The sequence below is a fragment of the Chiloscyllium plagiosum genome, chromosome 32, assembly GCF_004010195.1.
Source record: "Chiloscyllium plagiosum isolate BGI_BamShark_2017 chromosome 32, ASM401019v2, whole genome shotgun sequence".
Lineage (NCBI taxonomy): Eukaryota > Metazoa > Chordata > Chondrichthyes > Orectolobiformes > Hemiscylliidae > Chiloscyllium > Chiloscyllium plagiosum.
The window spans coordinates 42340225-42352661 of NC_057741.1; the positions used below are offsets into that span (position 1 = coordinate 42340225).

General features: G+C 41.1%; 1 protein-coding gene across 1 annotated transcript in view; it reads right to left on the minus strand.

The window, feature by feature from the left end:
- The window catches only part of LOC122539562 (diacylglycerol kinase theta), a 199973-nt gene that overhangs the window by 28877 nt on the left and 158659 nt on the right, over positions 1–12437 (minus strand). The window contains exons 20-21 of the mRNA XM_043674545.1: positions 10460–10560; positions 3185–3331 (exon numbers count right to left, since the gene is read on the minus strand). Coding sequence (XP_043530480.1) covers positions 3185–3331; positions 10460–10560 — 248 coding nt within the window. The remainder of the gene's footprint in view (positions 1–3184; positions 3332–10459; positions 10561–12437) is intronic.

The window sequence follows — 12437 nt, forward strand, 5'->3', positions numbered from 1 at the left end:
GGAAGGTGCCAGGAGGGGAGGGTGGGTTGGTGGGGGGGAATGGATCTAACAAGGGAGTCATGGAAGGAATGGTCTTTACGGAATGTGGATGGGGTGGGGAGGGAAATATATCCATATGGTGGGGTCTGTTTGCAAGTGGCAGAAATGACGGAAAATAATGCAATGTATCCAAAGGTTAGTGGGGAGGACCAGGAAGGTTGTCCTTTTGTGGTTGGAGGGGTGGGATTCAAGGGCAGAGGTGTGGGAAGTGGATGAGATGTGCTGGAGGGCGGCCAGGACCCAGGCTCGAATCTCAACAAAGCAGATAGTGGAATTTGAATTCAATTAGATAACAAAGGTGGAATTAATAATCGAATGATGACCATGAAACGACCAGAAAAACCCATCTGGTTCACTAATGTCCTTCAGGGAAGGAAATCTGCCATCCTCACATGGTCTGACCCACATGTGATTCCAGACCCACAGCAATGTGGTTGACTCTAATTGCCCTCTGAGATATCCAAGCTACTCAGTTGTACCAATCGCCACAAAGAAATGAAACCGGACGGACCACCTGGCATTGACCTAGGTACAGGAAACGACAGTAGCAGGAAAAGCCCTTAAAAGTCCTCCTTACTAACACCTGGGGCTAGTGCCAAAATTGGAAGTGCTGTCTCACAGACTAGTCAAGCAACAGCCTGACATAGTCACACTCTCAGAATACCTTACAGACAATGTCCCAGACACCACCATCACCATCCCTGGATATGTCCTGCCTACCCACTAGACAGAACCAGTAGAGGTGCAGCACAGTGGTATACAGTCGGGAGGGAGTTGCTCTGGGAGTCCTCAACATTGACTCTGGACCCCCATGAAGCCTCATGACTTCAGATTAAACATCAATCTCCTCAGCGGGGAACTGAAACCTGGACTCTCAAGTGACAGGCAGGGATACTAACCACTAAACAGCTTAGTTGGGAGACAGTTAAACTGAGCATCTAAAGATCCCTGGTTCAATCCCAGGTATCAGCAATTGAGCGTTTCCAGACAGAACCAGCCTTTCTTTAAACAGAGGAGAAAGTGAGGACTGCAGATGCTGGAGATCAGAGCTGAAAATGTGTTGCTGGAAAGCAGATTAGGAAGGTGGTGCTGAGTTCGAGGGTTGGGACTGAGACGAGGTGGGGGGAGGGGAAATGAGGAAACTGGAGAAATCTGAGTTCATCCCTTGTGGTTAGAGGGTTCCTAGGGGGAAGATGATGGTTGGAGGGTTCCTAGGCGGAAGGTTTCCTTGCGCATGTTTAACCTGTTTCTTTAAACAGAAACAGTTTAAACAGGGCAAGGAAACCATCTAATGTTTACCACGTGCTGTCCTTCCTCAGCTGATAATCAATACTCCTCCGTGTTGAACAACACTTGGAGTAAGCACTGAGGATGGCAAGGGGCACAAATGTTCTCTGGGTGGGGGATCTCAATGTCTACCACAAGGAGTGGCTCGGCAGCAGCACTACTGATGGAGCTGGTCGGGTCCTAAACGACATAACTACTAGACTAGGTCTGCAGCAGGTGGTAAAGGAACTGAGAGAGAAAAACATGCTTGACCTCATCCTTATCAATCTCCCAGCTACAGTTGCATGTGTCCATTACAGTATCAATAAGACTGACCACTGCACAATTCTTGTGAAGACAAAGTACCATCTTCACATTGAGAATACCCTCCATTGTGTTGTGTGGCACTACCACTTGCTAAATGGGACTGACTTCGAACAGATCTAGCAAAACAAGACTGGGCATCCATCAGACACAGTGGACCATTAACAGCAGCAGAACTGTACTCCAGCACAATCTGTAACCTCATGGTCAGGCATATCCCCCACTCAACCATTACCATCAAGCCAGGGAATCAACCCTGGTTCAATGGAGAGTGCAGGAGAGTATGCCAGGAGCAGAACTAGGCATATCTGAAAATTAGGTGCCAACATGGTGAAGCCATCAAACAGGACATGCCTGCCAAACAGCATAATCAGCAAGTGATACACAGAGCTAAGAAATCTTACAACCAATCGATCAGATCCAAGCTCTGCAGTCCTGCCACATCCAGTCAAGAATGATGGTGGACAATTAAACAATTCACTGGAGGAGGAGGTTCCACAAGTATCCCCATCCTCAATGATGGAACAGCCCAACACATCAAAAGATAAAAGCCAAAGCCTTTGCAGCAATCTTCAGCCAGAAGTGTCAAGTGGATAATCCTTCAGCCTCTTCCAGTGGTCCCCAGCATCACAGATACCAGCCTTCTATCAATTCAATTCATTTCATGTGATATCAAGAAATGGTTGGAGATGCTGGATACTGCAAATGCTATGGGCCCTGACAATAGTCCTGCAATAGTACTGATGACTTATGTTCCATTCTCCTAGCCAAGCTGTTCGAATACAGTTACAACACTGGCTACTACTCATCAATGTGGAAAATTGCCCAGGCGTGTCCTATACAAAAAAAGCAGGACAAATCCAACCCAGCCAATTACCAACCCATCAGTCTACTCACAATTATTAGTTTTATTGCTTGTCCCTAGCTGCCCTGGAAAGGTGGTGGTGAGCTGTCTTCTTGAACTGCTGCAGTCCACATGCAGTGCGTTGACCCAAAATGACATTAGGGAGGGAATTCCAGGATTTTGACCCAACGATAGTGAAGGAACAGCGATATATTTCCAAGTCAGGATTGTCAGTGGCTTTGAGATGATGGTGCTCATATATCTGCTGCTGCTGTCACTCTCCAGCGACGTCCATGTCCCACTAATTCAGCACTAATTGGGTCGGTCACTGGGACGGTGCACTGAAGTGTAATATTATTAAGCTACATCGTTTGAGACTGTTGATGGAGAAGGAATATTACTATTTATTAATCTGTCTGAATTTTCCACCATAAACATTCAGGAATTTGGTACCGTCTCAATTTGAAAGCGACCAGAAGATCCCTGATGCTACCTGTGTTACATGAGCAATGCCAATAACTTGAATTTATATAACACCTTTAACATAGGAAAATGTCCCAAGAAGACAAAAATTGACAAAAACATTAGGAGGGGCAACTAAACAGTTGGAACAACTGGCAGGTTTTAGAGAGCCTGAAAGAGTCAGAGGACTACAGAAAGGTATTCAGAAAGAGAATTCTACAGCAACCAAGGTTGTTTCTAAATATTTACCTGGGAATGTTCAGAAAGATTAGGCCTTCAATATTTGGAAGTGCCACTTCATGATCGTCTACTTGAAGCTTTAAATCCTTGTGCAGACTACGTGTGTGACTAATCTTCTGTAACCCAACTTTTACATAAACTCCTTTGTTATGAAACCTGAAGTAGAAAAGATTTATTTTAAAGAAATATACCATTTGAAGGAAAACTGACATTTTTCAGTTATTCAGATAATTTAAACTAAAAACGGCAGGTTTTTTTATATTTGCACTTTCACAATAGATAACCGTGACTACTTCACTCCTAATTTGAAAAGTTAACAGGATTGAAAGTTGACAAATGCCTGGACCAGAACAGCATTGAAGGAGGTGCTTACAGGGATAGTGGATGCATTAGTGTCTCTCTTTCACAATTCTATTGTTTCTGGAAAAATTCCTGAAAACTAGAAAATAACAAATGCAATCCCATCTCCAGTGAGTAGAGTCCTGTTTAGCCTTTGCTCATAAAACAATCCCTCCAATCCAGGAATCATTCTAGCGAACCTTCTCTGAACTGCCTCCAATGAAATGATATCTTTCCTTAAATAGGGGACCAAAACTGCTCACAGCACTCCAGGTGCACTGTACCTGGTACAGTTGCAGTAAGACTTCCCTGCTCTCATACTCCAACCATTTTGCAATAAGGGCCAACATTCCATTAGCCTTCCTGATTACCTGCTACACCTATGTGCTAGCTTTGTGTGTTTCGTGCACAAATACCAAGTCCCTTTCTTTGCGGCTTTCTGCAGTTTTTCTACATTTAAATAATATTCTGTTCTCCCTTCCAAAATTAACTTCACATGTTCACACATTATACTCCATTTGCCAACGTTTTTGCCCACTTACTGAACCTATCAATATCTCTCTGTAAACTGTTTGTATCCTTACAACCTGCCTTTCCACCTATTTTTGTGTCGTCTGCAAATCTGGTTACAGTACGTTCACTTCTTTCCTCCAAGTCATTCATTTTTGGTATAAGCAATTGCAAACTCAGTGCTGATCCTTGTGGAAGCCCACTGGTTACAGACTGCCAACTTGAAAAAGAACTTATTCCCACTTGCAGTATTCTGTGTATGAGCCAATTGTCTATCCATGCTAAAATTCTACCTCCAACACCATTGGACTCTTATCTGCTGTCTTAAAGTTTTAAGAGTGTTATGATCGTATTAAATGTGGAACACGCTTGAGGGGCTGAATTGTTGACTTCTGCTCCTAGTTCCTAAGTTCTTCAGCATTTTAGACATTTAGAGTGAGGAGATAATGGAGACTTTGGCAGGCTTAAAAGTGTATAGATCCCCAGGTCTGGATGAATTGTATCCTAGGAAACTGTAGGATATGGGGGAGGAAATTACAAAGACTCTGACCCAATTATTAATTCCTCTCTGGCCACAGGATTGTGCCAGAGCACTGCAGGACAGCTAATATGGTTTCATATTTCAAGAAAGGTGGCAAAGATAAAAGAAGGAATTATAGACCATTGAGTCTTATATCAGTAATAAGGAAACTAATGGAGAAAATTCTGGAAGGAGAGAATTAAAATGTATTTGTAACAGAACACACGCGACAATAAATAAATAACCTCCATTTGAACAGGCCAGGTTTGATCAGACATAGTCAGCGTTGCTTCGTTAGAGGGAGGTCATGCCTAAAGAATTTAATTTTTTGAGATGGTGACCAGATGTGTAATTGAAGGTAGCGCAGTTGATGTAGTTTATATGGATTTCAGCAAAGTCTTTGACAAGATTCAACTTGGGAAACTGAAAAAAGATCAATCCATCTGGGGTCAAGGATAACTTGGCAAGTTTGATTCAAAAGTGGCTTACTGACAGGAGACAGAGGGTGTTGGTAGAATGCTCTTTGTGTAACTGGAGGCAGAAAATAGAAGAAAACGTGTCTGGGGAATGATAAAAAAAGCTTTTGGATTACACAAAAATTGATCAAGGGTTGACAGTAAGGAGGAAAATCTTATTTTACAGCAAAATATAGTCGGATTGGTCAGATGGCCAGATTAATGACAGATAAGAATTTAACCCCGAGAAGTGTGAAGTGATGCACTTTGGAAGAAGGAACAAAGAAAGGAAGTACGCAATGAATGGTAGGACATGAAGAAGCTCAAAGGAACAGAGGAATCTTGGGGTGCTTGAACACAGGTGGTAAGACAAGTTAATAGAGTGGTTAAGAAGTCACATGGAATACTTTCCTTTATCAGTCATGTTATAAATTACAAGAGCAAAGAAGTTGAGTTGGAGCTTTACAAAACTTTGGTATGGCCACAGCTGGCATACTACGCGCAGTTCTGGTCACCGCACTATAGGAGGTTAGTGATTGCACTAGAAGATTGTAGAGGGGATTCACCAAGACAGGATGGAACAGTTTAACTATACAGAGAGGCTGGATAAGCTCAGGTTGTTTACTTTAGAACAGAGGAGACTGAGAGGGGGCCTCATAAAGGTATACAAGATCATGAGGGCATTGACAGAGTGGATGGAAATCAGCCTTTCCCCCTTAAAGGGGCAATAAATTTAAGGAGTAAGGCAAGAGTGTTAGAGTCAATTTGAGCAAACATTTTTTCACCTAGAGGGTTTTGAGTCCATGCCTGGGAGGGTGGCTGAAGCAGAAAAGTGCACAAGTCTTTAAAAAAATACTTGGTGAGCACTTGAAATGTCATAACATTCAATTTGTTTGGTCAACTGCTGGAAAGTGGGATTAATGTAGATTTACAGTAGTTTTTGTTGGTGCAGATTTGATGGCCCAAAAGGCCACTTCTGTATAGGTAGTATTTAATAAAAGTAAAATTGAGTTTTATTGTATAGAATACAAACGTATAAAATGGGAAAATATAGCTAACATTTGAGAAGATTTGTAGTTCATTTGTAGCTATCATTTATATTTCATTTCAGTATCCTGTGGTTTAAATCATAGTCCGTGGAGGCAGATTAGTGATAAAACAATGTAAAGGAAAAGGCAACTATTATGGTAATTCAACAAAGTAATTAAAATCATTGCTGTGCGATTATAATTGAAAATTGTGTTCTGAAAATGTCACTTCCCATTTCAATATATCTGACTCATGTCATGCCCTGAATTATTTTTTTCTAAATGGCTTTTCGAGGTGATAATCTCAAGATGAATCATTACTGGAATTTGCAGTCAAGTAGGAAAATCCTTAATTAGTTGTCAAAAGAATAAATAGATTGTGAAGGATTCATATTTGGATCCAGTTAAGAGAGTATCATGTTTCACTGACAGAGTCAACAGATTGTGACCTTAAGACAGGTTTATACTACAGGCATACTACTCACAGCTGGATCCACTACCTGCTTTAAAACTTCAATATATGGTCAGAGGACTACGCCAATATTTGCGCTCAAAAGATTGTGCCTCAAAACCTGGTTGGGAATTTTGCAGGCTTTCCAGAAAACCTAATAGATATTTCAGAGCGCTTTGCAATATTGGTTCTTGTGCAACTACTTCAGCATCAACAAACAAGAGATTTCTTAGCAAAAATGATTTTCAAATTGAAATCATTCATCCAGCTACTCAGGTGTCACTGAGAGTCTTCAACTGTTTCCTCAAATGCTCTCCCTTCCATCTGTTCAGTAACCATTGTAACACCAACATTCCCACCCTGCCTTACACCTCAATCATTCCTCCTTCTCCTCTTCTTCGTCCTTGCAAATTCTCATTTATTTAGATTAGATTCGCTACAGTATGGAAACAGGCCCTTCAACCCGCAAGTCCACAATGATCCTCCGAAGAGTAACCCAACCAGACCCTATATTTACTCCGGATTAATGCCCCTAACACTATGGGCAATTTAGCACAGCCAATTCACCTGACCTGCACATCTTTGGATTGTGGGAGGAAACCAGAACACCCGGGGGAAACCCACGCAGACACGGGGAGAATGTGCAAACTTCACACAGACAGTCGCCCGATGCGGGAATCGAACCTGCATCCCGGGCGCTGTGAGGCAGCAGTGCTAATCACTGAGCCACCATGCCATCCTTATTTATGAATCCTACATTCTCCTCAGGCAGCTGTCTTCTGGCATTGGATCTTTTCTCTGAGTTCATTTATGCTGAATGTTGTAAGCCAATTTCAAGGCTATGATCTTATATTTAAGTGAAGAATTAAACTAAAGAAAATGAAAATGGTGGCCAGTTACATGAAACATAAATGACCAGTTTCCCAAGGGAATTGATATTATTCGAGAAATCTTATGGAGTAGCGCTAATATTTTTGAAGGCCGAACAAAAATTAAACATGCAATAGTAACATCATTAGTTGCCAATCCATTTCAACAATACAGGTTTACAAAATGCTTTGTAAGGGTAAGCAAATGGCAAAGATGTGAACAGCAGGATTTTAATGAGATTTATTAGTTACTGGTTCCAAATACTGAAATTAAGAGCTTGTTGGATAGAAAGACCAAAACATTTACAGCCAATATTGTTTAATTTATGTTTTAGATGCACTAGAGAAGATTTTAAGAGAGATAAAACATCTCAGAAGTATCATCTTTATAGTTTTTGGTAACGCAGAAATTTTGCAGTGTCTTGCTTGCAGTGGATGTCGGAACACAGAATAAATTTAAAGAGGAGTAGATTTTTTAAATTATTAACAGGTTGAAGGGTTATGGAGAGTGGGCAGGAAAGTGGAAGTGAGACCAAGGTGAGGTCAGCCATGGTTGTATCAAATTGAAAAGCAGGCATGACAGATTATATTGCCTACTCCTGCACCTAGTTATGCTTTCACGGGTTTGGGGGCATAATTGTAGCTGACATCTCAACGCAGTACAGAAGGACATGGCATTGCTAGAGGCATCATGCTAAGCAGTACACCTAAAAAAAGCTTACATTCCGAGATTAGGAAAGATGCCTTAAAAATTGGAGATGTTGGTGTAATGGCAATGCCACTGGACTAGTAATCCACAGGTATTCTAAAATGTTTGAAAGTTGATTGAAATCCCACCACAACAGCAAATTTAATTATTAAATTAATAAATCTGGAATGTAAACCTAATCTCAGTCATGGTGGTCATAAAACTATCGGTTTTCGTAAATATTAATTCTACAGATTAATGTCCTTTAAAGAAGGAAATTTGCTGACCTTACCTGATCTATCCTACACGTGAGTCCAGATCCACAGTAATGTGCTTGACTCTGAATTGCCCTCTGAAATGACTATGGCAAGGCATTCAATTCAAGGGCAATTTAGCAATGGGCAACAAATACTTGCCGTGAAGGAATAAATACACAAATAAATGCAAGCCTTTCTTTTCACTTCCAAGCTAAAATGTTAGAGTGCTATCCTGTCCCAACCAATGTAAAAATCCATGGCACCATTCACAGAACTAATACATTAAATATGAATACACAACTGGTTTGATGGTAGGAAGCAGAGGGTAATAATGGAAGGATGCATGTCAGACTGGAGGCTTGTGACTAGTGGAGTGCATCAGGGGTCATTACTGTTTACTATCTTTATCAATGATTTGGATGATAATGTACAAGGCATGATTAGTAAGCTTGCTGATGACACTAAAATAGATGGTATCATGGACAGTGAGGAAGGTTATCAGAAATTGCAGTAGGACCTTGATCTGCTGGGGAAGTGGGCTAAGAAATGGCAAATGGCGTTTAATACTGATAAGAGTGAGATCTTGCATTTTGGAAAGTCAAATCAAGGTAGGAGTTTCACAGTGAATGGTAGGGCTTTAAGGAGTGTAGTGGAACAGAGAGGTCTTGGAGTTCAGGTGCACAAAATCACAGGTAGACAGGGCAGTGAAAAAACCTTTTGGCACACTGGCCTTCATCAGTCAGGACACTGAGTATTGAAGTTGGGAAGTTATGTTGCAGTTGTACAGGACATCAGTGAGGAAGGATGTTATTAACCTGGAAAGAGTGCAGAAGAAATTTACAAAGACCCTGCCAGGACTCAATGGTCTGAGTTATATAGGGAGAGATTGAACAAGCTAGGACTTTTTATCTTCAGAGTGTAGGAGACTATGGGGAGATCTTACAGAGGTGTATAAGATCATAAGAAGCATGGATAGGGTGAATGCACTCAGTTTTTTTCTCAGAATTGGGGAATCATGGACTAGAGGGCATCAGCTTAAGGTTAGAGAGGAAAGAATAAAAAGAAACCTGAGGGGCAACTTTTTTTTTTTACACAGATGGTGGTGCGCATTTGGAATTAGCTACCAGTGGAAGTGGTTGAGGCAGATACATTAACAACATTTAAAAGGCATTTGGACAAATACATTGATAGGAAAGATTTAGAAGGATATAGGCCAAGTACAGGGAAATGGGGTTAGGTTGGTAGATATTTTGGTTGACATGGACCAGTTTGGGGCAATGGGACTGTTGCTGTGCTGTAGGACTCTGACACTGGAGCTTGCGAACACAATGGGCAGAATTTAATGCTCCTGACAGAAATTTATCTACCACTTGGGGAACAAGTGAAAAACTTTCATTATTTTAACAGAAAGGCCAGCCAGATGTTTAATTTGCAGGAACTCCACCCCAAGAGCTGTCAGCCAATCAGAGGCCAGCTGCTTTCCATTGCCAGAAGTGCCACTGAAAATAGTAATTGCTACAGGAATTTCATTGGATCCTGTTGCTACGCTGGAGAACCATTAACTATCAACTAATGGTTGAGGTACAGTACTGTCACCAATCCCATTGACAATCTGTAACCTGTTGCATGCCACAAGGATTAGTGCTCGGTCCACAACCATTTACAATATATACATTAATGACTTAGATGAGGAAAATGAATGTACTATGGCCAAGTCTGCAGGTGACACAAATCTTAATTTGCAGACTCAAATGCGTTCATAAAGAAGTAAACTATAAATGTAGTCATTAGATTGGATGCTTACGATGTGTCAAGTGTGCACCAGCTCCAGTTTTATTCTTCACTGCCTGATTGATTTCTAAAATCCATGCTTTAATCTTCCCAAGAAATGGACCCTCATATCTTCGACTCCAGGAACTCTCTGTTAAGGTTTTTTTGTGTTAATGTTGTATTTCTTCCTCAATAGATGGAGGGAGGTTGTTTGTAGATGCCCTTGAACTTATAAAATTTGTGTCTCTACTTGTTCTCATTTGTCACAGTCTTATTGTTAGGATCAGTTTTGGTTTATCAGTGTTTCAGCTTTCAATGGTTTTCTAGATAGGTCAACCAAACTAAGACTATCTTGCTGAATTTTCCTGCACTGAATGCTGCAAATGACATGATTTACCTGCTATTGAACTTGTCTGGATCTTCTTCCCTTGCTTGATGGAAGTCAAGACTCAGTTCTGCATCAATTCCAATTCCACAATAATTGTTCATTTGTACAATCTGCAAAAAAAAATGAAATGATGGAATACAGCAAAACTGCAGGTCTGGACAATCTCAGCAGATCTGTGAGCATCTGTGGACACAGAAATAGATTTAATGCTTCAGATCTTGTGACTTTGTCTTTTTGAAAAATAAAACAATGCTCTGGTCAACAAGAACAAGCCTTCACCATCTCTAACCTTGAAACTAATTGCATGTTGGCTTCATAAACCTGTAGCTTTATCTTCATTTTGAGATATCTTCATTCAACCTTTTCAGAAGTGTTATGATACATCTCTGCAATAGATAGGTCTTGAACTCAAGCCTTCTTTCCATATAGTGCATCAGTGAACCCCGATGGGATTTAGCACAATCAATAACAGTTTCAGGCTTATGAATACTGAGACTCGTTTTGTATTCCAGATTTTAATGGAGGTTTAATTGTAATGTTTTTTTTATTTTTTAAAAATTATTTTTATTTTTAAATTTTTTTTAAAATTTATTTTTAAAATTAATTTAATTTAATTAGACTTGCAATCCAGAACTCCAAACAAATGATCTAAGGATATGGGTTCAAATCCCATTACGGTAGATAGGAATAAAAAGCTAGTCCTCTGACAACTGTGTAATCACTGTCAATTGTCATGACAATCCATCTGTTCAAGGATATGCTTTATGGCAGGAAATCTGCCAATCTTAACTGGTCTGGCCTACATGTGACTCCAAATCTGTAGCAACATGATTCATTTTTAATTGCTCTCTATAGAATTAAAGATGGGTAATAAATGTTGGCTAAGCCAGTAATACCTACATCCATGAATTGATAAAACAAAATTAAAACAATTTAATTTATGGGCGGCACGGTGGCACAGTGGTTAGCACTGCTGCCTCGCAGCGCCTGAGACCCGGGTTCAATTCCCGCCTCAGGCCACTGACTGTGTGGAGTTTGCACGTTCTCCCCGTGTCTGCGTGGGTTTCCTCCGGGTGCTCCGGTTTCCTCCCACTGTCCAAAGATGTGCAGGGCCAGGTGAATTGGCCATGCTAAATTATCCATAGTGTTAGGTAAGGGGTAAATGTCCGGGTATGGGTGGGTTGCGCTTCGGCGGGTCGGTGTGGACTTGTTGGGCCGAAGGGCCTGTTTCCACACTGTAATCTAATCTAATCTAATTTAAATTCCATCAGCTTCCATGAAGGGATTTGAATCAAAGCATTAGTCTGGCCCTTTGGATTACAATGCCTCTGTGACTACCACTATGGCACCAATCCTACCTATCTGCATGCTAACCTTTTGAAACCCAGATTCTTCTGCAGTCTCTCTAAACATTAATAATATTTTACTTTTCTATACTTCTCATCAAAATGGACAACACATTTTGCCACATTTTATTCTACATTTTTTTTTGCCAACTTGCTTAACCCATCGACATCCATTCGACTCTGCGTCCCCATCATAACTTCCTTCCTTGCTTTTATTTGTATTATCAACAAATGTGGCTACAATACAATTGGTTCATTCATCTAAGATATTATTGTGGAATGTAAATAGTTCGGGCCCTTGCAGTGATCCCTGAGCTACTGGAGCACCTACTTTTAAGTCGAAAGTAACCCTAACCTATCACAGAATAAAACTGTGTAACGTAGAAATTGGACCAAATGGCCATGCGGCTGATGCAGCTGCCACCCCCACGCTGATTGATCATGTCACTTCCGCCCCCATCATGGCCACTCCTACAATCACTTCCACCCCTCACAATTCCTCATGCATCACACGCGACATCACTTCCGCCCCTCACATCATCGCTGATGCCACATGCGCAGTGACTTCCACCACCCCTACTGCCGTTGTCACCACCACTTCCACCCCCACCAGCACCACTCACCTGCATTCTGCTGACACG